At 61.3% G+C, this 21,832-nt stretch overlaps 3 protein-coding genes across 8 annotated transcripts in view; 1 reads left to right on the top strand and 2 right to left on the bottom strand.

Annotated features, from left to right (window-relative positions):
* Positions 1-282: 282 nt before the first annotated feature.
* On the bottom strand, positions 283-7,798 carry POLR2E (RNA polymerase II, I and III subunit E). Of its 2 annotated transcripts, none has more exons than XM_060094776.1 (7): positions 7,692-7,798; positions 5,716-5,890; positions 2,216-2,331; positions 1,713-1,793; positions 1,215-1,303; positions 1,031-1,109; positions 283-919 (listed from the first exon to the last, which is right to left on the bottom strand). In XM_060094776.1, exons 1-7 carry the CDS (start codon positions 7,746-7,748, stop codon positions 854-856), a joined length of 663 nt encoding a protein of 220 aa, XP_059950759.1. In that variant the 5' UTR covers positions 7,749-7,798; the 3' UTR covers positions 283-853. The 2 variants fall into 2 exon arrangements, with proteins under 2 accessions (XP_059950759.1, XP_059950760.1); XM_060094777.1 differs by having other exon boundaries at positions 1,215-1,273.
* A 6,039-nt stretch (positions 7,799-13,837) lies between these two features.
* GPX4 (glutathione peroxidase 4) lies at positions 13,838-16,108 on the top strand. The gene is made up of 7 exons (XM_060092425.1): positions 13,838-13,954; positions 14,973-15,067; positions 15,145-15,289; positions 15,411-15,562; positions 15,674-15,698; positions 15,859-15,918; positions 15,991-16,108. The coding sequence occupies exons 1-7, from the start codon at positions 13,871-13,873 to the stop codon at positions 16,021-16,023; spliced, it is 594 nt and encodes a 197-aa protein (XP_059948408.1). The 5' UTR covers positions 13,838-13,870; the 3' UTR covers positions 16,024-16,108.
* Positions 16,109-17,350: 1,242 nt separating this feature from the next.
* The window catches only part of SBNO2 (strawberry notch homolog 2), a 44,028-nt gene continuing 39,546 nt past the window's right edge, over positions 17,351-21,832 (bottom strand). Inside the window, exons 20-32 of one of the 5 annotated variants that reach the window (XM_060094771.1) lie at positions 21,382-21,513; positions 20,811-20,946; positions 20,624-20,736; positions 20,427-20,498; positions 20,208-20,316; positions 20,027-20,101; positions 19,793-19,939; positions 19,620-19,714; positions 19,456-19,548; positions 19,167-19,298; positions 18,874-18,950; positions 18,591-18,781; positions 17,351-18,502 (exon numbers count right to left, since the gene is read on the bottom strand). In XM_060094771.1, coding sequence (XP_059950754.1) covers positions 18,030-18,502; positions 18,591-18,781; positions 18,874-18,950; positions 19,167-19,298; positions 19,456-19,548; positions 19,620-19,714; positions 19,793-19,939; positions 20,027-20,101; positions 20,208-20,316; positions 20,427-20,498; positions 20,624-20,736; positions 20,811-20,946; positions 21,382-21,513 — 1,845 coding nt within the window. In that variant the 3' untranslated portion in view covers positions 17,351-18,029. The remainder of the gene's footprint in view (positions 18,503-18,590; positions 18,782-18,873; positions 18,951-19,166; positions 19,299-19,455; positions 19,549-19,619; positions 19,715-19,792; positions 19,940-20,026; positions 20,102-20,207; positions 20,317-20,426; positions 20,499-20,623; positions 20,737-20,810; positions 20,947-21,381; positions 21,514-21,832) is intronic. The other 4 variants (XM_060094772.1, XM_060094774.1, XM_060094773.1 and 1 more) reach the window with 4 other exon arrangements.

The following is a 21,832-nucleotide window of genomic DNA, read 5'->3' as shown; positions in this document are numbered from 1 at the left end:
ATCCTTCATGAAGCTATTAAACTAAAACACAGACAACTGCGCTTAGCCTGGGTAGGAGGCCTCTGAAATTAATAGAGGGAAAAGGAGGTAGAGTTTGATCCCAAACTTCTATGCAAGAAAAGCACCAAGAAGCAAAGCTGAAGGCGGCACTGGAGCCCCTCCCTCACAGCTCCACCAGGGGGGGAAGTGGACCGAGACCCTGTTGAGGGGACAGAAGCCCGAGCAAGGCTGCTCGCAGCAAACCGGGTAAACATTCCGTCTTGGTCGTTCAGACAAGTGAACTTATTTACTCAAGATATTTTTAATTCTTTAAGATACCCAGCATTCCGTAGCAATCTGTCTCACTCCCCGCTGCCCTCGGAGCACCCAGACAAGCAGCATCAGGGTCACTGTTGGGGGGACACGGCGACGGAAGCCCGGGAGGAGCTCGGGGCCACCCTGCGGTATCCTGTCCCCTCCCAAGGTACCGTCAGGTGGGATCCAGGGTGGGGCTCAGCATCCAGGAGCCCAGGAGAAGCCACGGGGACCCTCAGGCCAGGAAAGGAAAGCCCAAGGCGGGCCACCCTGCAGCCCAGGGGAGCAGAGGCAAGGTTCCCAGGAGGAGCGGACTCCCCCAGGCAGTCGGCCACCAAGCTCCCGACCTGGTGGGTCATCGCAGCCCATCTTTCCATCCCCTGGGGGACTTGCCGAGAGACAGGGGGCGGCCAGCAGTGTGACCTGTCACATGAGCTGGGCGCGCAGGCTGAATGTGAGCTCCCTCCAGAGCACGTAACAGGCGGGGCTCACTCACAGGGCTGGGACGGCCGCCCACACCCAGCCCTCGGCACCCTCTCGCTTCATGTCTGTCGGGCCGCTACTGTACCAGCCGGTAGGTGATGTACCTGCCTGCGGTCTCGCTGGGCCGGATGATCTTCACCACCTGCAGAGGCAGGAAAGCAGGTGGGCGGGGTCCCTCTTGCCCTGCTCAGAAGCCTGGGCTCTGAAGGGGGCTGGAGGTGGGCCCAGCTCCTCCCTGGGAGGGGCTTCTCACCTGCCCTCGCTTTATCCCAAAGTAACGTGCCACGGGGTCTCCCGCCTGGATCCTGGGCAGCTGGTTCTCTCGGAGTTTACTGAGAAGCAGGTCAGGGAAAAGGCCTCGCTGGACTGACTGGGGGTGTTGTGGGGAGAGCTGTAGGGGAGAGGAGCCGGGCCCAGCTGGGGGCCAGAAAGGATACTACCGGGCCAGCAACTCCGTCACCTCCTCCTTGGTCATGACAACGTGCTCAGGGACCAGCTGCGAGAAGAGAACCTGGTCTCCACAGGGCTGCAACAGACCCCACAGGCCCTCCAGAGGGGTGCAGCGTGGGCCCCGGGCGTCTGCGCAAGTCCTGACTCCACAGTGGGACAGGGGTCCTGGAGCCTACACCCCTAGCCGTGCAGATGAGCCACAGGGCACAATCCCGGAGCCCCGAGGGTCCTGGGGACATGCAGATTCCACCCACCCCAAAGCTCCTGACTCCGCAGGCTGGGTGGGCCTGGGAACCTGCCCTCCTAGCAAGGCCCCAGCTGCTCCTGGCCCAGGGGCCACACACTGAGACCCCGCCCCACCTTCTTTCCACCATGAAGGGGCTCCCGGACTCGCCTCCCCAAGACCTGGATGTCTGCCAACCCCGAACAGGTGAGGGGCCTGGGGGGGCAGGAGGCGAGTCTCCAGTCTCACCCCCCACCCCTACCTCATGCTCCGTGATGTTGATGAGCAGCTCCTGCTGCAGAAACTGCTCCAGGATGTACTTGGGGGCCATGTCGACCAGGGACTGGAAGAGACGCCGACCCTCAGGCACAGCCAAGGCGGCCACCCGCCCCCTGCGCTGGCCCCGGGCCCACCCACCTCGCCCTTCCTCGCAGGCAGCTGGCACCCGGGAAGCTGCGCAGGTCCCATGTCACACATCAGGAAAACCCACCTCAGTGGGTAGGGTTTCCACTTGGGGAGAAGCCCACCCCACCCCTCCCAGGCATTCAGCACATTGCCGAGGCCTCGGTCTCATCGCAAGAAGGGTGAGGGCCCGTCTGTCAAAATGCTCCCAGGGTTGCCGGGAGCTGGTGCGGCAGCCCCTCCCTGGACCCCACAGCCTGTGTCCCCTTGTTCACACGGGGACAAACGTGCTCGCCAGCTACCCATCCCAACCACCAGGCCAGTCCAACCCACAGCTGGGGACCAGAGGCAGCGGGCACCCACCTGCTTGGCGGAGGGCGTCATGCCCTGCTGTACCACAATGAGGGCCCGCGTGATGTTCTCCTCCTGCATCCGCTGGCAGTACACCTTGATGGTCTTGATGCCCACCTTGGGCTCCTCTGCAGACCAAGCACAGTCTGGTGGACGCTGGCCGCACCCCCCCGCCCGGCGCCTGGGTTCTATCCCACCCCTGCCAAGGCACTGCAGTGCCGCTCCTTGGCCTCCCGTTTGCAGAGTGAGAACCGGGCTGCTGGTCCCAGAACGGGGCGCTGGCTGCCTGCATGTCATGTGGGAGTTGAAAGGTGCCCTGGGCCCCGGACCTAAGGGACCTCTTTCTGGAAGTGGGGTCTGGGAGTCTGGGTCTGTGCAGTGCCTCAGCGGTTCTGTGGTTCGGGAAGTCCCAGACTAAGCAGTTTGTTTAGTCCGGGGGCCCACGAGACGAGGGCTGGGGTGTTCAGAGGTGAGTGGAGGCGAGACGACCCGGGGAGCACGGTCCCAACACGGAGACAGCCCACCCAGCTCCTCGCTGCCAGCACCAGGGGTCCTCACGGTCTCGGCAGCATGCAGGGCCTGGGGCCTGTCACGAGAGAACGGTTGGACCCAAGGAGCCCAGCAGGTCAGCGGCTGGGCAGCCCCGGAGTCCGTGTGCAGCACGTCCGCTGCCTCTCGCTGTTCTCCTCACACCCCACTCCACCAACCGGCAGTGCCCTGTCCCCGAAGTCCCTCTGTTGGGAGTCCTGACCCCCAGGAACCTCAGAATGAGACTGTGTTTGGAAATGGGGTCTTTAAAAAAGTAATTACGGTAACACAAGGTCGTGAGGCTGGGGACCTTAAGAGATCAGGACACAGACACACAGAAAGGGACAAGCATGTGAGGACACAGGGAGAAGACGGAGGTCTACACACCAGCGAGAGGCCCCCAGCACTGGGAGAGAAGCACTGTCTGTTTATGCCCCCGGTCTGTGGGGTTTTGTTACAGCAGCCGTGCAAACTAACACAGGCAGGGACCTCAACCCTGTGCCACGGCCCATCTGAGAGAGCGGGACACCCCCACTGTCAGTAAAGACCAGGAAGTGAGGTGGCCCCACCCCCAAGATGGCACCACGGGAGGCACGTGCTTAGGCACCAAAGTCTACAATAAGTACGTTTCACACACAGGGGACACTCTTCTTAAAAGTGCCACCTAGATTCATCCCAGGGTCACAAGGATGGTTCAACATATGCAAATGTGATACACCACATCAACGAAAGGAAAGACAAAAACCACACGACTGTCTCAACAGATGCAGAAAAAGCATTTGATAAAATTCAGCATCCGTGCATGATAAAAATTCTTATGAAAGTGGGTATAGAGGGAATATATCTCAACAAAAAAAAGCAATTCATGGATCCGCAGCTAAGACCCAGCACAAATTACCCATGACATTTTTCACAGAACTAGAACACATACTCTTAAAATTTACACGGAACCAGAGAAGACCCAGAATTGCCAAAGCAATCCTCAGGAAGAAGAAAAAAGTAGGAGGCATAACTCACCCAGACTTACAATAATACTACAAAGCTAGTTTTCAAAACAGCATGGTATTGACACATAAACAGACACAGATCAATGGAACAGAATAGAGAACCCAGAAATAAACCCACACAGCTATGGTCAATTAATCTTCGACAAAGGAGGCAAGAATGTACACTGAGGAAAAGACAGTTTCTTCAGCAAGTGGTGATGGGAAAGCTGCACAGCCACATGTAAATCCATGAAGTTAGACATTCCCTCACATCATATACAAAAATAAACTCAAAATGGCTCAAAGATTTAAATGCAAAACATGAGGGGACTTCCCTGGTGGTCCAGTGGTTAAGAATCTACCTTCCAATGCAGAGGACATGGGTTTGATCCCACATGCCGCGGGGCAACTAAGCCTGTGTGCCACAATAGAGGGCTCACGCACCTTAGCTAGAGAGCCTGCGTGCCGCAAACCAGAGCCCATGCGCTCTGTAGCCTGCACGCCACAACTACAGAGCCCACGCACCCTGGAGCCTGCATGTTACAACTAGAGAAGAGAAAACCCGCATGCCACAACTAGAGAGAAGCCCGCGCGCCTCACTGAAGAGCCTGTGCACTGCAAGGGAAGATCCCGCATGCCTCAATCAAGATCCCACATGCTGCAACTAAGACCCGACGCCCGCCATAAATAAATAAATAAACAAACAAATCTTAAAAACAAACAAACAAAACCAACTAAAAACAGTGTTGCTATATGACCCAGCAAGCCCACTCCTGGGCATATATCCAGACAAAACTATAATTCAAAAAGATACATGCACCCCAGTGTTCATAGCAGCACCATTCACCATTGCCGAGACATGCAAACAACCTAAATGTCCAGATGAATGGATAAAGAAGATGTGGTACATAGATACAACAGAATACTACTCAGCCATAAAAAAGAATGAAATAATGCCATTTGCAGCAACATGGATGGACCCAGAGATTACCAAACTATGCCAAGTAAGTCAGAAAGACAAATATCATATATCACTTATACGTGGAATCTAAAAAGATGATACAAATGAGCTTATTTACAAAACAGAAAGAGACTCCCAGACATAGAGAACGGACGTGTGGATACCAAGGGGGAGGGGGGTGGGGGAGGGATGGATTGGGAGTTTGGGGTTAGCAGATACAAACTATTATATACAAGATGGATAAACAAGGTCCTACTATACAGCACAGGGAACAATATTCAGTATCCTGGGATTAAACCATAGTAAAAAAGAATATGAAAAAGAACATATATATATGGATGTATATATATTTATAACTGAGTCACTTTGCTGTAAGGCAGAAATTAACACAACGTTGTAAATCAACTGTACTTCAATAAAATAAAATTTTTAAAAAAGTGCCACCTGGGTCTGTTGAACAAGCATTTTCTGCCCACCCCTTTGACTCAAGGTACTGGGGTGGGCCCCCAAGGTGCTCACGACCCAACAAGGCCCCCTAACCTTTGGGGCTTTAGAGCCAGTCTGCCTCAGTGTAGGACTTGCAAAGACAGAGGAACACAGGGGTCCTGGAACACCCCTGGTGCTGGGGGGCTGTCTTCACTCAACCCGGGGCTCAGAGTGGGTTCCCAAAGAGGAGGCACTTGAGCTCAGTCACCAGGGACGACGGATGGACACTGACCAGGCAGGCGAGGGGGGAACCGACAGGAACGAGACAGGGCAGGAGTCCTGCAGCAGCGCAGGAAGGGCAAGCGCTGGGAGCAGAAGCTGGGCTGACGGGTGAGGGCAGGGAGGACCCAGGGGCCCAGCTGGGAGGCCTGTGATAACCTTGGTCAGAGAAAAGCGTTGAGGAAGAGAGAATAGGGAAGGTGACCGAGAAGAGGAAGCTGGAAAAGGAGTCCCCACAGCAAGGAGGGTGAGGGGGCAGAAGGATGAGAACAGGCAGACTCTGGGTCACAAGGCAGGTGGCTGCTAAGAGCTGGCCCTGAGCTGCCCCTCACCTGGGAAGAAGACGAACATCTGGTCAGTGGGGTCGTCGTTGTGGGCCACCAGCACCGTGAGGTCTGTGCGCCGAGGCCTCCCTTCACTGGGCTTGTCCCCAAACTGGGCCTTGAACTCCTCCAGCGTCTGGTCCAGCTCGTCCTGGGTCACCAGGTAGCCACGATCGTGGCACAGCTGCAAAGAGAAAGGACCAGGTGACCCCAGGGCGGAGGGGGGACGGCAGCAAGAGCTCTGGGTAGGTGAGGCCACTGAGGAGGAGACCGGGACAGAGCTGGGACGTGAGGAGGGCTGCTGAATGCAGAGCCAGGCCCCAGGGTCTGGGGCAGACAGGCACAGCTGGCTGGAAGGGTGCTGCTGGGCTGGCAGGGCAGACGCTGGTTGGAAAACCAGGAAAAGGCCTGAGGGTCAGCAGTTCTAGGCCCTGCCTCAGAAACTGGGGCTCTCTGAGTGCATGCACAAGATGAGGACCCAGACAGAGAAAGGAAGGTTGGAATCGCTACCCAGCCCAGCCCTGCCCGCACCCCCTTTCCTCAGCCGAGTCTCCCTCTAGAGCCCTGGGTCTCCTCTCCCAGGGGCCCCCGACACTGTCAGCCAGAAGCACAGTTGCTCCAGTCCTGTCTTTGGGCAGCTCTGCAAAGGGCAGAGAGGCTGGGGGCCACCACCCGGCCTTAGCCCAACAGGATTCCCGGGAGGGTGGGTGCTCTTGATCAAGACCGCAAGCCTCCGTGGCATCACACTGGTCCCCTCCCACGGCGTAGCTTAAAGAATGAGGCACACAGAGAACGCTGGTATGACTCGGACCCGGCCCGAGTAATTCAAAGTTGGTGGCTGGGACATCTAAGTAGCCACCAGGCAGCGGTAAGACAAACCCACCAGGGTTCCTTCCACCCCACGACCCCGGGATTCTGCGTTATGCACTTGAGGTGGTGCCGATAAGACAGTCTGGGACCTGGGACCTTTTGCTGAAGCCCTTGCACCTGGGCAAATGTATCCTCCAGCAACAAAACACCCAGAAACTATATGTAAGGGACTAGAAATAACTAAGCACATGCGCAGTTGGGGCAAACAAGGACCAAGATCCAAAAAGATCAAGAAGAGGAAAACAAAAAACAAAACAAAAAAACAAAACAAAAGGGCTTCCCTCGTGGCGCAGTGGTTGAGAGTCCGCCTCCCGATGCAGGGGACACGGGTTCGTGCCCCGGTCCAGGAAGATGCCACATGCCGCGGAGTGGCTAGGCCCGTGAGCTATGGCCGCTGAACCTGCGCGTCTGGAGCCTGTGCTCCGCAACGGGAGAGGCCACAGCAGCGAGAGGCCCGCGTACCGCAGAAAAAAAAAAAAAGAAAAAAAAAGGCCAAGAACCCAACTGCCACTTCTGAGGAGCCGGGAGCAAAAGCAGGGTATTGGGCATGATCCCTGCACACAGCACCACCAAGGGGGTGGGCAGACCCCTCCAAGCCACCCCTCCGGCCTGACCCCTGGACCCGTCCCCACCCTCACCCCATTTAAGGGACCAGCTCGCCTTCCTTGGAGCAAGGGCACCTGTTGCTTGTTTTCGTTACTTCATGCTGCAGCACAAACTCCAATAAAGCCTGACTTGAATTTCTCGTCTGGCCTGCTATCAATTTCTACTGATTAAGAAATTCAAGAACCCCGGTAGGTAACACCAGAACCTTCCATGGACACAAACAGGGGCCGGCCTAGCGTCTGCCGTCCTCCCTCTCTCCAGCTCGAGCGAGACCTTGACTCCCTCCCGGGGGGCTCGGTCGCGACTCGCGACTCGGTCTCCCGCAAACCCCCGCACCGGGGGCCCAGCCTGAGCCCGACCCCTCCGCTCCAGCCGCGCGGCCGCGGGTGGGGAGGCTCATTTCTACCTCCGGGCCCCGCACCCGCCGTCCGCGCTCCGGCTGCTGCGTGCCCGGCTCGCCTGGGGGAGCGAGGCTCGCTCTCACCGCGTTCACCAAGCGCGCTGCTCACCTGCATGATGGTCTTGCGGATTTTCCACAGCCGGTACGTCTCCTCCTCATCGTCCATGGCTGCCGCCGCTTGCACTCACTGCGCCTGCGCCCGGCAGGACCCGCGCCCACTGCGCCTGCGCCGAGCTCCGCTCAGGCCCCCTCACGTCGCCCTCCCCTTGCAGGGCTGTCGCCGGCGAATGCCTGAATGAAGCGACCTACGGGAGCGGCAGCGCCAAAGGCAGCCCGAGCCTTACTAAAGCGACGGTTGGCTGCGCGAGAAACGTGCGACCAGCACCACCACCCGCGCCTCGGAAGTTCTCGCGAGGCTTTGACCCCAAGGCCCCTCGGGAGTTGTAGTTTCCGCTCAATGCTCGCCTGGGAGGACCGTTTAGAATCCAGAGAACAAAGGCGAGGTGTGGGCGGGGAAACTGAGGCCTTGATGGAGTCAGGGGTCTGCTCAGCTCCCGGGGACCCTCGGGCGGCCTAAGAGGCGCTCCATGAGTGTTTGTGCATCCAACTGTAGGGGGTTTTCTCAGTTGGCTCAGGGCTACATACAACTTAATGCTCCCGAGCCTCAGTTTCCCCTCTGTACAATGGAAATAAAGTGTCCCCATTTTAGAGGGTTAGCTGGGGATCTAAGGAGATGGTCGTACTTAGGAGGAGCTTAGAATAATTCCTGGTGCTTATGAAATGCTCTGTCCTCCCCCTCTCCCTTCCCGTGAGCCCCAGCCTAGCCCCTGCCTGGATACCCCACAGCCCCCAAGACTGTGCATGTTTTTACAGCCCGCATCTGCCCCTACCCCCGAGTTCGTACAGGAGGTTTGCCCACCCCTGCCAAGCCCAGTGCCCCTGCATCGGTAACTTCTCATTCAGTAATGCATTCATTCAATGTTTAATGAGCAACCACAGGGACAGTGAACGAAACAGGCCAAGCACCCTTACATGCCAGGGAGAGACAGGACAGAAGCAGTGAACATAATAAGTAAATGATGAAGTATGTTAGAAGGTGACAATGCTGTGGAAGAAGAAATAGACCAGGCTGAGGGAGACGGGAGGTTTGCAGTCCCAAATGTGGTCAGGGAAGGGAATTCCCTGGCTGTCCAGTAGTTAGGACTCCGTGCTTTCAGTGCCGAGGGCCCAGGTTTAACCCCTGGTGGGGGGAAACTAAGATCCCACAAGCTGCTCGGCCAGAAAAAAAAAAAGAAAAAAAAATGTGGTCAAGGAAATTTCCAGCAAAAACCCAAAGGGTGAGAGGGTAGGAGCCGTGGGGATGTCTGGAGGAAAGTGTATCAGGCAGGGGTGCAGTGTGTGCAAAGGCCCTGAGGCTGGACCATGTCTGGTTGTGTTGGCAGCAAGGAGGCCAGTGGTGGGGGAGGGGTGGGAGAAGAGGTCAGAGGTCAGGAGGGGCAGATCCTGGGAGGCCTTGCTGGTTGGGTTGAAAAGTTCAGGTTTGCAGCCATTTTCAGCATCTCCGCGGGGCAGAAGCAGGGAGACCAGGGAGGGGGCTGGGGAAGACCGTCCTGGCCAGATATAGGTATGGCTCCAAGGGAAGGGTGAGCAGCGGGCAGGTCCAGGGTGTCCGGAGGGCAGTGCCCACAGGATCTGCAGGTGGACGGGACGTGGAGATGAGAGACGCAGAGGCGGGCAGAGGAGGGAGAGCGACTGGGGTGGGAAGGTGTGGGGCGGCTCGGGAGGGGGTCTTGGACTTGGTGAGCTTGGGGCTCCCAGGGGACCCTAAGGGGAGACATCCAGGGGGCAGTGGGATACAAGTCTGGAACTCGGGATGAGCTTGGAGTGGAGACAGACGTGGGTGTTGTGGGTGTACAGTGGAGACAGGAGCTGGGAGCCTGGATGAGATCACTGAGCAGATCGGAGGCCAGGCACGAGGCCTGCCTACCTTGTTCAGAGGCCGGGAGGAGGGGAGGAAAGAGCAGAAGGTAGAGGGGTGTGGCCACCTGGGCTCCAATCCTGACTGTGTGACCCGGGCACATTACTTAACCTCTCTGTGCCTCGATGTCCCCCCCCAACTTGTAGAACAGGGACAAGAACAGCGCCCACTGCATAGGTACTTGGCTGATGATTGCAGCGCTGGCAATACTTAAGTGCTTCTCAAATAGAATAGAGGGACTTCCCTGGCAGCACAGTGGTTAAGAATCCGCCTGCCAACACAGGGACACGGGTTCAAGCAACTAAGCCCGTGTGCCCCATCTACTGAGCCTGAGCTCTAGAGCCTGTGAGCCACAACTACTGAAGCCCGTGAGCCTAGAGCCCACGCTCCGCAGCAAGAGAAGCCACCACGATGAGAAGCCCGCGCACTGCAACAAGAGTAGCCCCCGCTCGCCGCAACTAGAGAAAGCCCAGGCACAACAACGAAGACCCAACGCAACCAAATATAAATAAGTAAATAAACATTAAAAAAAAAATAGAGGGTGGGTGGAAGCCAGGTGTCCAGGAGCCCAGTGAAGCAGCTGTTGGGAGGAGGGATGGAGCAGCCGTCAAAGCAGGTCTGAGAATTGAGCAGGGGATTGGCCAAGGGGACCCTGTTTGTGACCGCAGAGGGCAGATCCAAGGAGGGGGCCCGGCTGGGGGAGGCATTTATGGGAGGAAAGGTATTGGAAATATGGATGTAGCAGGGGGGACAGGGAGAGGGTCCAGAGTGGGTTTAAAGCAGGACAAAGGGTGTCTGTCTAGGTGATGGGCAAATCTGGGTGGGGGAGGGGGCAGAACTGCTGGAGGATCCAGAGGGTGGCCTAGACGGTAAGGGGGGAGGGCCCAGGTGCGAGTGACAGGGCACATTAGGTAGCCTTGCTGTTTCTGGGGGCAGGGAAGAGAGAGGAAAAAGGGCTCACAGTAGCAGGCGGGCCCAACCCCAAGGCCCATGACTCAGAATCCTGCCTGAGACTGTGTGGCCTCAGCAACAGCACATGGAGTGGCAACTTTCTCCTTGGAACCTCGCCACCATGCAGCCCAACTGGCAGAGCCCAAGGTTCAGAAATCAGGCCACTGGGCTTCCCTGGTGGCGCAGTGGTTAAGAATCCCGTCAGTGCAGGGGACACGGGTTCGAGCCCTGGTCTGGGAAGATCCCACATGCCACGGAGCAACTAAGCCCGTGCACCACAACTACTGAGCCTGCGTGCCACAACTACTGAAGCCCGCGCCTAGAGCCTATGCTCCGCAACAAGAGAAGCCACCGCAATGAGAAGCCCACACACCGCCACGAAGAGTAGCCCCTGCTCGCCACAACTAGAGAAAACCCGCACGCACCAACCAGGACCCAACGCAGCCATAAATAAATAAATAAAATAAATAAAATTTTTAAAAAGTTATATATGTATAACTGAATCACTTTTCTGTACAGCAGAAATTAACACAACATTGTAAATCAACTATACTTCAATAAAATAAATGTTTAAACAAAAAAGAAATCAGGCCACCACCCTCACACTCCTGGGTAGGGATGTGAGATGGACCAGTGGCTGTGGGAAAGCCCGGCAGCTCCTCAGATTGTTACACAGTTACCATGTGGCCTGGCAGTTCCACTCTGAGGTGCATACCCAGCAGAAATGAAAACATATGCCCACACAAAAACTTGTACAGCGTTACAAAGCCAAAAGGTGGAACAACCCATCAATGGACAAATGGACAAACACAATATGGTCCATTTATATAATAGGACATTACTCCGCATGAAAAGGAGAGAAGCACTGTCTCACACTACAATGTGGATGAACCCTGAAGATGTGATGTTCAGTGAGAGACACCAGACACAAGAGGCCACATAGTACATGATGTGAAACGTCTAGAACAGGCAAATACACCAAGAGTGGATTCATGGTTGTCAGGGCCTGGGGGAGGGGGCTGGAGGAGACTGGTAATGGGGACAGGGGGTTACTTTTTGGGGTGCTGAATGATATAAGCCAGTCACAGAAAGTGAAGTACTGTCTGATTCCACTCATAGGAGGTCCCTAGAGAAGTCAAATTCATAGAGACAGGAAGTAGACGGTGGGGGCCAGGGGCTGGGGGGGTGACTACAAATGCAGACAGGGTTTCTTTCTGGGGTGATGAGAATGTTCTAGAATTAGATAGTGGTGATGGTTCCATAACATTGTGAATATACTAAAAATGACTTAATTGTACACCTTGGTTACAATGGTGAATTTATGTTATGTGGATTTTAACTCAATTAAAAACATTTTTTTTCTAAGAAGAAATCAGGCCCTGGTTCCGGAAAGGCCTCTGGCTGGTAGGCAACTCAGCGTCCCCACTGGGGGACACAGGCACTTTGGCCACCACAGGGGAGCCTTGCTGGAGCCTTGAGACTTCCCCAGGATTCCACTGCTCCTCTGTAAAGTGGGGAAAGTGTGGAAAAGCAGTGAAACCCAGGCACAAATCTCAGAGCCAGTGGGACCACAGTGGGCAGCTCATCCTGCCCAGTTCTGCTCTTATTGTAACTGGCCTGAAGTCAGGAATGGGATGAGGCCTTGCTCCATCTCTCCCGCTCGGTGGGCTCCAAGGGGAGGGAAGGTCGCCCTGAGCTGTTTTTCTAGAAACCTTCAAGTAAATAGCCAGCCGGTGGCCATCTTCACGACAAAGTTACAGATACCAGCTGAAGGGAAACTGGGAACAGCTGAGGCTTCCCAAGGGCAACTCAAACTCACCAGGGTGGCCTGACACCCAGTGCTGCCAGGGGGCAGAAGTGAGGGGGGGTTTCCTGAGAAGTGAGGCACCCAGTTGAGATAATGGGAGCTCCCAGACAAGAAACGACTTCAGAACTCGCTGGCCCCTCGTGACCAGGCTGAGAGGGAGAAGCATGTGAAGGCTATTGGGCAAGGAAGGAATGTAGCAACCTGGCCCCAGGGATCCTGTCCCCTTTGCCACCAAACTCGGCCATCTAAGCCCTGGGTTGGGGCAGAGGGAGAGGGCTCGTTTTCTCCCCCAAAGGACCCCAGCCCCGAAAGTCCTGCCCCCAAAGCCTCTGCAGAAACGTTCACCGGGAGGGTCCAAGGAGAGAGAACTTCACGGGCAGCACAACACCCTCCTGGCCGCAGGTCAACGTCCAGCCACGGCTGGGGGTGGGGGCAGCTAGGCCGGCGTGGAATTCCGTGACTCAGGTCCCGAGAATGGGGTGGGTCTGCTCTCTGGGCAGTGGCCAAACGCCTGAGCCTCGAGTGGAAATGAGCTTGGAGCCAAGCCAGCGGGAGCCCCATCCCGAACCACACGCTGTGTCACGTTGCAAATGACAACAGATCCCTCTGGGCTTGCGCTTTCCTTGCTAAGCACACACTTGCGCGTCCTCCAGGAGAAAGGGGGGCGGGACCACAGGGTAAACTGCTAACGGCCCTCCCCCGGGCTCACGTGTCACTTATATAAGCAGCTAAGGCGGCGGTGTCCAAGGGCGGCGACACTCGGCTCTGTGCTGACGGCGCACCCTGCAGCAGGGACACCGCCGTCCGGGGCTGTCGCCGCAGGTGACCCCCAGGCCCTCGCAGCGACACCGCAGCCCGAGTGGGGGGTCTCCGACACCCAGCGTGGTTTTATTTACATTAAAAACAAAAACCACGGGCTTCTCTGGTGGCGCAGTGGTTGAGAGTCCGCGTGCCGATGCAGGGGACATGGGTTCGTGCCCCGGTCCGGGAAGATCCCACATGCCGCGGAGCGGCTGGGCCCGTGAGCCATGGCCGCTGAGCCTGCGCGTCCGGAGCCTGTGCTCCGCAACGGGAGAAGCCACAACAGTGAGAGACCCGCGTACCGCAAAAAAAAAAACAAAAAAAACAGTTTTCATTGAGCTGGGGCGAGTTTTCTGAGAGTTCGAGCCAGCCCCCTCCCGCCACGGGTTTCCAGTAGTATCTCAAGTTGTCGAGCATCCCTCAGTGCAGATCACTGTTCGCAAGCCTTCACCGTACCGCTGGCGTCGACGCTGCCCCCGCCACCGCCCGCTGGCGAGCATGCGCAGTCACAGCGATGAAAACCGCCGTCGGGCCACGGCCCCGCCCAGTCAACCCCTCCAGCCAACGCCCCCCACTCCGGCCCCCTATTGGCTGGCGCAGGCACGCGCCTGCAGAGCCGACGCATCCAACCAATGAGGGCGCTGGTAGGCGTGGCCTAGGGCGTGGAGGCGAGGCGCGCCGGCGCGCGTCCATTGGTCGGCTCGGCGAGGGGAGGAGCGCTGCCTCCCGGGGAGCCCCCGCCGCCGCCGCGATGAGTTTCAGCCGCCTGAGTCGTCTGCTGAAGCCAGCGCTTCTCTGCGGGGCCCTGGCCGTGCCCGGCCTGGCCAGCACCATGGTGAGTACGGCGCCACTGGCCGTTGGGCGGGCCGTTGGGTGGGCGCGCGGCCTGCCTTCCGGCGCGCGGGGCCGCGGCGACTTTGGACGCGGGGCGCCGGCCTCGGGCGCGCGGACAGCGCTCGGCGCCCCGTCCGCGGCCGTCGGGGCCGTGGGTAGCGCGCGGGCCGGGGTCACGGCCCGAGTCTCGGTGGGGGGCGGGGGCCGCGTCCGGGGTAGCCAGGGACAGGGCTGGGCGGTCGGGACCCCCGGGTGGGCGCCCTTGACGCACAGAAGCTGCAGCGTCGGGGCAGCTGGGGGAGGCGTCGTTGGCCACTGGAGCCCCGCCTGCGGCCCGGAGAGCGGGGGTGTCCGACGGGGTGGAAATCCGGGATCACGCGCCACGGGGCGTCACTGCCCCTCCCCCGCCCTGCGCGCCCTGGGGCCCCGCGCGGTGGCGTCACAGAGGAGCGGCCCAACGCCCTTGGCTACCGGCCCTTTGTCCCCCGGGCGCGGCGCTCGGTGGGCACAGGTGCGGCCGGAGACGGGCCGGCATGGGCCGCGCAGCCGCCGGCTCCCCGGGTCGTCGCAGGCGGCGGCGCCGAGTCCCCCGGGGGCGGCGGCGCCGAGCCCCCCGGAGGCGGAGGGCTCGAGCGTGCTGTCGCAGGAGGGCGCGCCCCCGGCGTCCACCGACTTCCAAGAGCCCTGGGCAGGCGGGGCCTGCGGCCGGGGAAAGCGGCTGCGGCAGCGAGTCCCAAGACCCGGTGCGCGCGGGGGACCCCCACACCCGCGGGCGGCGTCCCCACCCGCTGGGGTACCTGGCGGGGTTCCGAACACTTACTGGGTCTCACTGTCTACGGTCAAATGTGCCCTGCTGTGCAGGGGAGCGTGCGCCTTTGAGGAGGAGGAGCCTCCCCTTTTACTTGCCCCAGGGCTCCGGTTTTCCTCTCTCGGCACCCCGGGCTGGGCGAGCGGGCCGGGCGGCCGCGGGCTCCAGGCCCCGAGGTCCGCCAGCCACTCGGCATACCCTTGCCTTGCAGTGCGCGTCCCGCGACGACTGGCGCTGTGCTCGCTCCATGCACGAATTCTCAGCTAAGGACATCGATGGGCACATGGTTAACCTGGACAAGTACCGGTGGGTACTTGCCCACTTGGTGGAGGGAGCAGGGGGAAGGTCGCGGCCATGACCTGACCGCCTCATCCTGCCTCCAGGGACTACGTGTGCATCGTCACCAATGTGGCCTCGCAATGAGGCAAGACAGAGGTAAACTACACTCAGCTGGTCGACCTGCACGCCCGATTCGCTGAGCGTGGTTTACGGATCCTGGCCTTCCCTTGCAACCAGTTCGGGAAGCAGGTGCGTCATGGCTGGCCCTGGATGTCCCTGTGTGCGGGCGTGGGGAGAGGGTCCCTCTGTGGAAGCGGGAGCCAAAGGGGTACAGGCTCCTCCCCACTCACCCCAGCACCTGTCTGCACAGGAGCCAGGGAGTAACGCCGAGATCAAAGAGTTCGCTGCCAGCTATAACGTCAAATTTGACATGTTCAGCAAGATCTGTGTGAATGGGGATGATGCCCACCCACTGTGGAAGTGGATGAAAGTCCAGCCCAAGGGGAGGGGCATGCTGGGAAAGTGAGTTGGGGGCCGGGGCGGGGAGCAGGGGGTGTCAGGATGGCTCCCCAGGGGCAATGGGGGGTCTGCAGCTGCCACGGGATTCCTCACGATCTCACGCTTCTCTTCTAGTGCCATCAAATGGAACTTCACCAAGGTAAGCCATGCTGGGGGCCTGGGGGACGGGGACAGACCCAGCCACAGCTGGGCTGCTTCGAGGGTCCTTGACCCTGACCTAAATGGGGTGGTGTATGGGGGACTGCTGGCTCGCCCCAGCCCCATGGTGGCCTCGGGTCCTGACACGGCCTCCCCTGCAGTTCCTCATTGACAAGAACGGCTGTGTGGTGAAGCGGTACGGTCCCATGGAAGAGCCCCTGGTAGGTGTCTGTTGGGGAGCCTGCCCGGGAGGGCCCTGGGAAGAGGCGCCCCTGACCCCCTTTCCCCTGCAGGTGATAGAGAAGGACCTGCCGTGCTACCTCTAGCTCCACAAGTGTGCTCCCCCGACCCAAGCCTGCCGCCTGTGCCCCTCGGAGCCTTCCACCCGGCATCCATGATGGTCTGCCTGAAAACCAGCCCCTGGTGGGGCAGACCCGAGAACCCGGCGTGCACCCCTGCCGGAGGAAGGTCCCTCGGCCTGGCTCACGGCTCGGCAACCCCACCCCCTGCTGCCCTGTGGGAATAAAACACACAGTACAAATTCACTTGCTTGTTGCTTTTGCTTACTTGGTGGGTGGGGGGTGTCTTGTCCCAGGCCCCTTTGGGCTCAGGTGCAGGTGTAGTCAGCTCCCCAGGCTGGGGGGGTGGAATGTGGGAGGTGGAATTCCCTGGGGGTTCAGAGGGCTGCACCCGCCCTGCTGCCCCAGCGGCTAATCTCCTCAGCCCAGCCAGGGCAGAACTGATCCTGGCGGAGATGCCGCCTCCTGACTGGCCTGCTGCGCTAGGCCCGCGGGGGGCCTCTGTCTCCTCGTGTTCCCAGGTGGAAGGGCCAGGCGACCTGGGCCTTGTGGGCCTGCCTACTGGAGGCCACTGCACCTGAGCTGGGCATCGGGCCCAGCTGGGCACCAAGCCCGCCTTGCAGTGAGGACACGGAGTCTGCACCAGGCCTGCCCACGAGCTTCACCTGGCAAAGGGAGCCCCCCAAGGAGGGCTGGTGGGCACAGCCTGCCTGCCTGCAGCTCAAGAGCGCCATCCTGGTGAGAGGGGGGCGGAGCACAGCTGTAGAGTGGCTGAGCCGCTCTACCAGGGCCTCCCGACTCCCGCCCACCAGTCCGCCTCCTGGCTGGGGGCAGCCCCCTCCCACTTCCGGGCCAGAGGCCGGGCATGCTCCCCACAGCTTCCAGGAAGGGCCTGGCGTCCAGTCCTGCCTTCCCGGCTGGGCCCAGCTCTTGGGCTCTACTGTCCCCAGGCTGCCCCGCCTGCCTCAACCAACAAACACCCGGAGGAAGACCTGGAAAGAAACCAAGGCAGCGCCCGCAGTCCTGAACACGGGGTTCTGAGCAACAGGCCCAGGCGGCTCACGTCTCGGTGGGCAGGAGGCAGCAGTGTCTGCTCCAAGACGCCTGGGGCCTGGTACGGCCAGTTCAGAGGCAGCTGGCCTGCTATCCCGATGCCAGGACCATGCAGTGGACAAACAGCCTCTTGGGGCGGGTGTCTCCTGGAGCCTGGCCCCGGTCATCCAGAAGGCCAGGCGCTGTGGGTGGGATGAGGCAGCAGAGGGAGGGCCAGCAGCCTCCCCGGACCACCGTATGCCCCTCCCCCCACCCCCTCCCCACCGTCCCTGCAGGCCAGAGCAGCAGACAGCCTGGGAAGTAGTGAAAAGGCACATATATTTAAAAAAGATCTCTTTACATATATACACTTGAATTCATTATAAATACACATAGAAACCAGGGGGCCACCCACCAGCTCCGCAGGAGATTCCAGGCCCTGGGAGAGGTGGCTGGGCAATAATTTAGGGCACAGAGAGCAGGGAGGGGGTTGCATATATTAATAGAAGATCTGCCCCACGGAGCCCCCCAGAGGCGGTGGGGCCCTGAGCACCTGGGGTTTCCTGAGTTTCCAGCTCTTGGGGCCACCCAGTTTTGTGGATTTCAGGGATCCAGGCCTGACCGGGCCTGGTAAGGTGGGTGGGGTGGGAGCCCCAACCCCGGCCTGGAGGAGGGCAGCAGAGGACAGAGGCACAGAGGAGGCCCCCCACCCCCAGGCCCTGCCTGGCCCCTGAGTGTCCTGAGTGGGGCCTGCACATGGCCACTGCCCACCAGGCAGGGCGGAGGGCACCCCCAGGGCCGGCAGCGTCTCGAGGGTCTGCCCAGGCACCGGTGGGAAGGCACTGCAGTGGAGGCCTCAGGAGGCCGGACGAAGGGCCCCTGGCCCCGCCTGCTCCTCTCAGTAGTCCGCAGCGGTGTTGGCCCTGCTCACCATCCGCTTCGCGTAGACAAGGCGCCTATTACAGATAAATAAGTTTCGTGCGGGAAGGATGCCCCGGGGCCTAGGAGTTGGGGAAGGGGGGGCTGAATTGGATGACGCTCTGCCGCTCGGGGCCCCCGCTGCCCTCCGGTGTGCCTGCTGCGCCCCCACCGGCGCCCAGCGGGCCGGGGGGCTCAGGGGGTGGCGCGGCATTGAGGGAGCGCAGCATATCCTCCAGCACCTCCTTGAAGTTGATGTCGCAACCCTGGTGCAGGAGCGCCGCGGGGTCAGCTGGGGCGTCGGGGGCACCCAGCAGCAGGCCGCCGGGGGCCGGGGCCGGGAAGGCGAAGGGCGAGGGCGGCGGGAAGGCCTGGGCCGGCGGACTGTACGTGAGGTCCAGGACTTCGCCGGGGCCACAGGGCAGCACGAGCGGGCGCGGGGCGGGTGGCAGCGCGGGGAGACCCCGGGCGCGCGCCTGCTTGCGCTTCACATCGGCGTCCATGAGCTGCAGCTCCTGCAGGACACGGCGCACGCAGGCCTCGGGGATCTTGATGCCTGCGGGGTGGGGGCGGGGCTGGCGGTCAGGGCCCGAGGGGCGGGGCAGGGCGCCCCCTCCCCCACCCCGCCTGTGCCCACCGCTCACCAACTTGCTTCTTCTTGTCCTTGGTCTTGAGGCGCACGATCTGCAGGTAGCTGCTGCTGGTGACGTCGGCCATGACGGCGGCGATGCGGCCCCACACGCGCAGCAGGGCCCCGCACAGCATGTAGTGGTGTCGCAGCCTCAGGCCCTGCGCGCAGTCCTTGCCCTCCTGCACCAGGCGGCAGTGCCGGTTCCTGCGTGGGGACCACGGCTCAGACCAGCTGCTGCACGGGCGTGGGCGACCCCCCCACCCCCCGACTCCCCCCAAGCTGCCCTCGGCCCTCACCACGTGCTGTGGCTGCAGTGAGTCAGCGAGAAGGTGTAGCTGCTCTCCCAGTGCTCTCTGGCGTCCTCCGCTGTCACCTGCGGACACAGCCGGGTGAGCCCCTGGACCGCGGCCTGTCCGTGCTCCCCAGCGTGCAGGCGGGGAACAGGAGGTCCGAAGGCCCCAGGCCCGCTCATCCTGCACCTGGCAGCCAGGGCAGCGGAGCATGGAGGTGGAGGGCCGGCCTGGGGGCTGCAGGAGAGGGGCGCACCAGGGGCACAATGGGGGCGCACTGCGGGGCCGTCCGGGCCTACCCGGTGGAACCTCCGGCACAGGCTGTCTAAGGTCTCCAGCTGGCTCTGCCGCCCGATGTTGGGCTTGTACACGGTGAAGAGCTTGCCGCGGTTCTGCTGGGCCAGCAGGCAGCTGGGCTTGTTGCCACGGACCTGGGTGGGGGCGTGCGTGAGGCTGGGGCTGCGCCGCACGTGATGGGCAGGGGTCCCCACGGTGTGCGGGCCCGCGCAGACCGCCGCCCTCCCCTCCCGGCCCACCAGCCAGGGTCCTGCCCGTGGGGGTGCACCGGGGGCTTGCTGGGGGGCCCACCTTGTAGGAGAGGTAGAAGCCGTCGTGGGTGCCCATCAGCTCCAGCGACCGGGCATAGGCCTCCTCCCACTTCAGGCCGCGGTCCACGCTGATCTGCGGGCACACGGGCGTCAGGGGGGTGGGGGTGAGGGGAGGGGGCGGGGCAGGCGGGTGCAGCCGCTCACCTTGTAGAAGACCACCTGCCCATCCTGTGGGTGCCCGGGGGCCAGGAACACCTGCTGGCTCTCCTCGTAGATCTCGTCAATGCCAGGGGCCAGGTCTGGGGAGGGTGAGCGGAGTCAGCAGCCGGTCTGGGGGCCCGGGCCCGGGGGGGCAGGGCATCCCCAGCAGGGCTCACCCAGGATGCCCATGTCATATTTGCCCTCCTTCTTGTCGGCGGCGATGAGGTGGTCGAAGGTGTCGGAGAAGTACTGGAAGAGCGTGTTTTGCTTGTGCACCTCCAGCCCCAGGATGCGGTTGAGGAACTTGCTGATGGAGCAGTCTGCTGGTGACAGGGGGCCTCAGGCTGCGTCCGGCCAGCCCTCCCTGTCCACCCACCCGGGAGGTGCGGGGCCGGGGGCGTGGGACTCACCCTTCTCCACGTCCAGGCAGCCGGACCGGGACTCGCGCCCGCCGATGCCGACAGACAGCAGCCCCTGCTTCATGTCTGTGGGGAGGGAGAGCCTCGCACGCCTGCCCGCCCCAGCCCACGGGGGCTCCCCCTCATCACCCATGTCCCCCCTGGGGTGGGTGGGGAGGGTCCACCAGCTCACCACGGAAGAAGGCAGCGTCCCCTCCAGGGTAGCCCTGGGGCAGCGGCACCTTGCTCTCTGTCTGGCTTAGGATGGTGGTCAGGACGCAGCTGAGCGCCCGGGCGCCATACTGTGGGGAGGGGTGAGGCCCGCGGGCCACGTCAGAGGCTGGGGCACCCCAGGTCTCGGGGTCCTGGCACCCCGAGGACCCTCCTCTCCTGGCCCCCCCACCCCGGGTACCTTGTTCTCAAAGTTGTACTTGCTCAGGTCACGGGACTCGGTGGCTCGGCGGTCCCCGTGGGTCAGAGCCCCCTGCCCGGGAAGGGGGAAGCGGTCACACGTTGCCCACGTGGTGCTCCTCCTTGCACCCTCTGCCCTCCCCAGGGAGCCTCCCCGCCCAGCCCCCCACCCAGCCCCCCCTCCGCCCACAGGCTCACCAGGCTCTCCAGCCGCTTGGCCACGATGGAGGCAAACCTGCGCTCCCCAGCCAGCTCCGAGATGAGGAAAATGTACTCGGGTGCAGAGACCTGGTTGGAGCGGTGGGTCCGGCCTGGAGGCAGAGAGGACTTTTAGGGACCAGGCAGGCCCCGGGGTGGGGTGGCCTGGGGCGGGGGCGGGGCTCACCAAACTGCTGGATGGCCCGGTCGGCACTCCAGGGCAGCTCCAATGTCATGTGCACCCGGCGCCGCTGGTTCGGGACCCGGCGGTCGGCTTGGAGGGAGATGCCAGAGCTGGAGGCCTCTGAGATGATGGCCACGAGCTAGAGGGACGTGGACGGGGACAGGTCTGTGGGGCGGCAGGGCGGGCAGCCTGCTCCTCCTCGCCCCGCACCCCGTGTGCCCTGGGTCAACCGGCTGCACATGGGGGGACCCCCACAGGAAGTTCAGACGTGTGTCCGTGAAGGTGTCTCCGAAGGCTTAGAATGGAGTCTGGACCATCCCGGGTCACCCCTAGAGGGTCTGCCTGCCCTGTGGACATCAGCTCCCACGGGGCAGCCCAGAGAAGCGGTGGGCCAGGCACCGACACAGGGCACGTGGGACTCGGGCTGAAGGCGGGGCCCCACGCAGGCACAGGAGCACAGCACACACACCCACACACGGCTGGTGGTCCTCCAGCCAGCTGCTCGGGACCCTGCGCCTCCTGGCCCATGCACAGGTGCACAGGGGCGCCCTCCAGGCACAGCCTCGCACCCCACCTTCTCTCCACTCATGAAGCGCTCCTTCTCCCTGAGGTTCACGTGGTCGATGGAGAGGCCCTGCTCCGCCCGGGACTCGAAGGCCACCGTCCCGTCAGACCTGGACACCACGCGGCCCTTCCTGCCGGTCATCTGTGGCCATGGTGGGGGCGAGGGGACAGGCTGTCAGCCGCTGTGGTCGCTCAGGGGCTGGTCCCCGTGGGCCTCAGTTTCCCTGTCCCCCCACCTGGGACCCCGGGGCTCTTGGGTGTGTGTGGCAGGGGGCTGCCAGGACCCGGCCTCTTGCCAGGCTCGGGTGCCCACGGGGCCATCAGCAGGAATGTTAACTGCCATCTTCCTAAGTTTTTTTATGGCAACCCAGCCGCCTGAGCCAAGATGAAACTGAGGTGGCACCAGAGGGACGTCCCAAGAAAGAGCACAGGGAAGGAAGGACGGGAGGGGGGGACAGGGA

The sequence above is a fragment of the Mesoplodon densirostris genome, chromosome 3 (genome assembly GCF_025265405.1).
Source record: "Mesoplodon densirostris isolate mMesDen1 chromosome 3, mMesDen1 primary haplotype, whole genome shotgun sequence".
Classification (NCBI taxonomy): Eukaryota; Metazoa; Chordata; class Mammalia; order Artiodactyla; family Ziphiidae; genus Mesoplodon; species Mesoplodon densirostris.
Note: the sequence above shows the minus strand (reverse complement) of the source record. Positions and strands in the feature narration are given on the sequence as shown.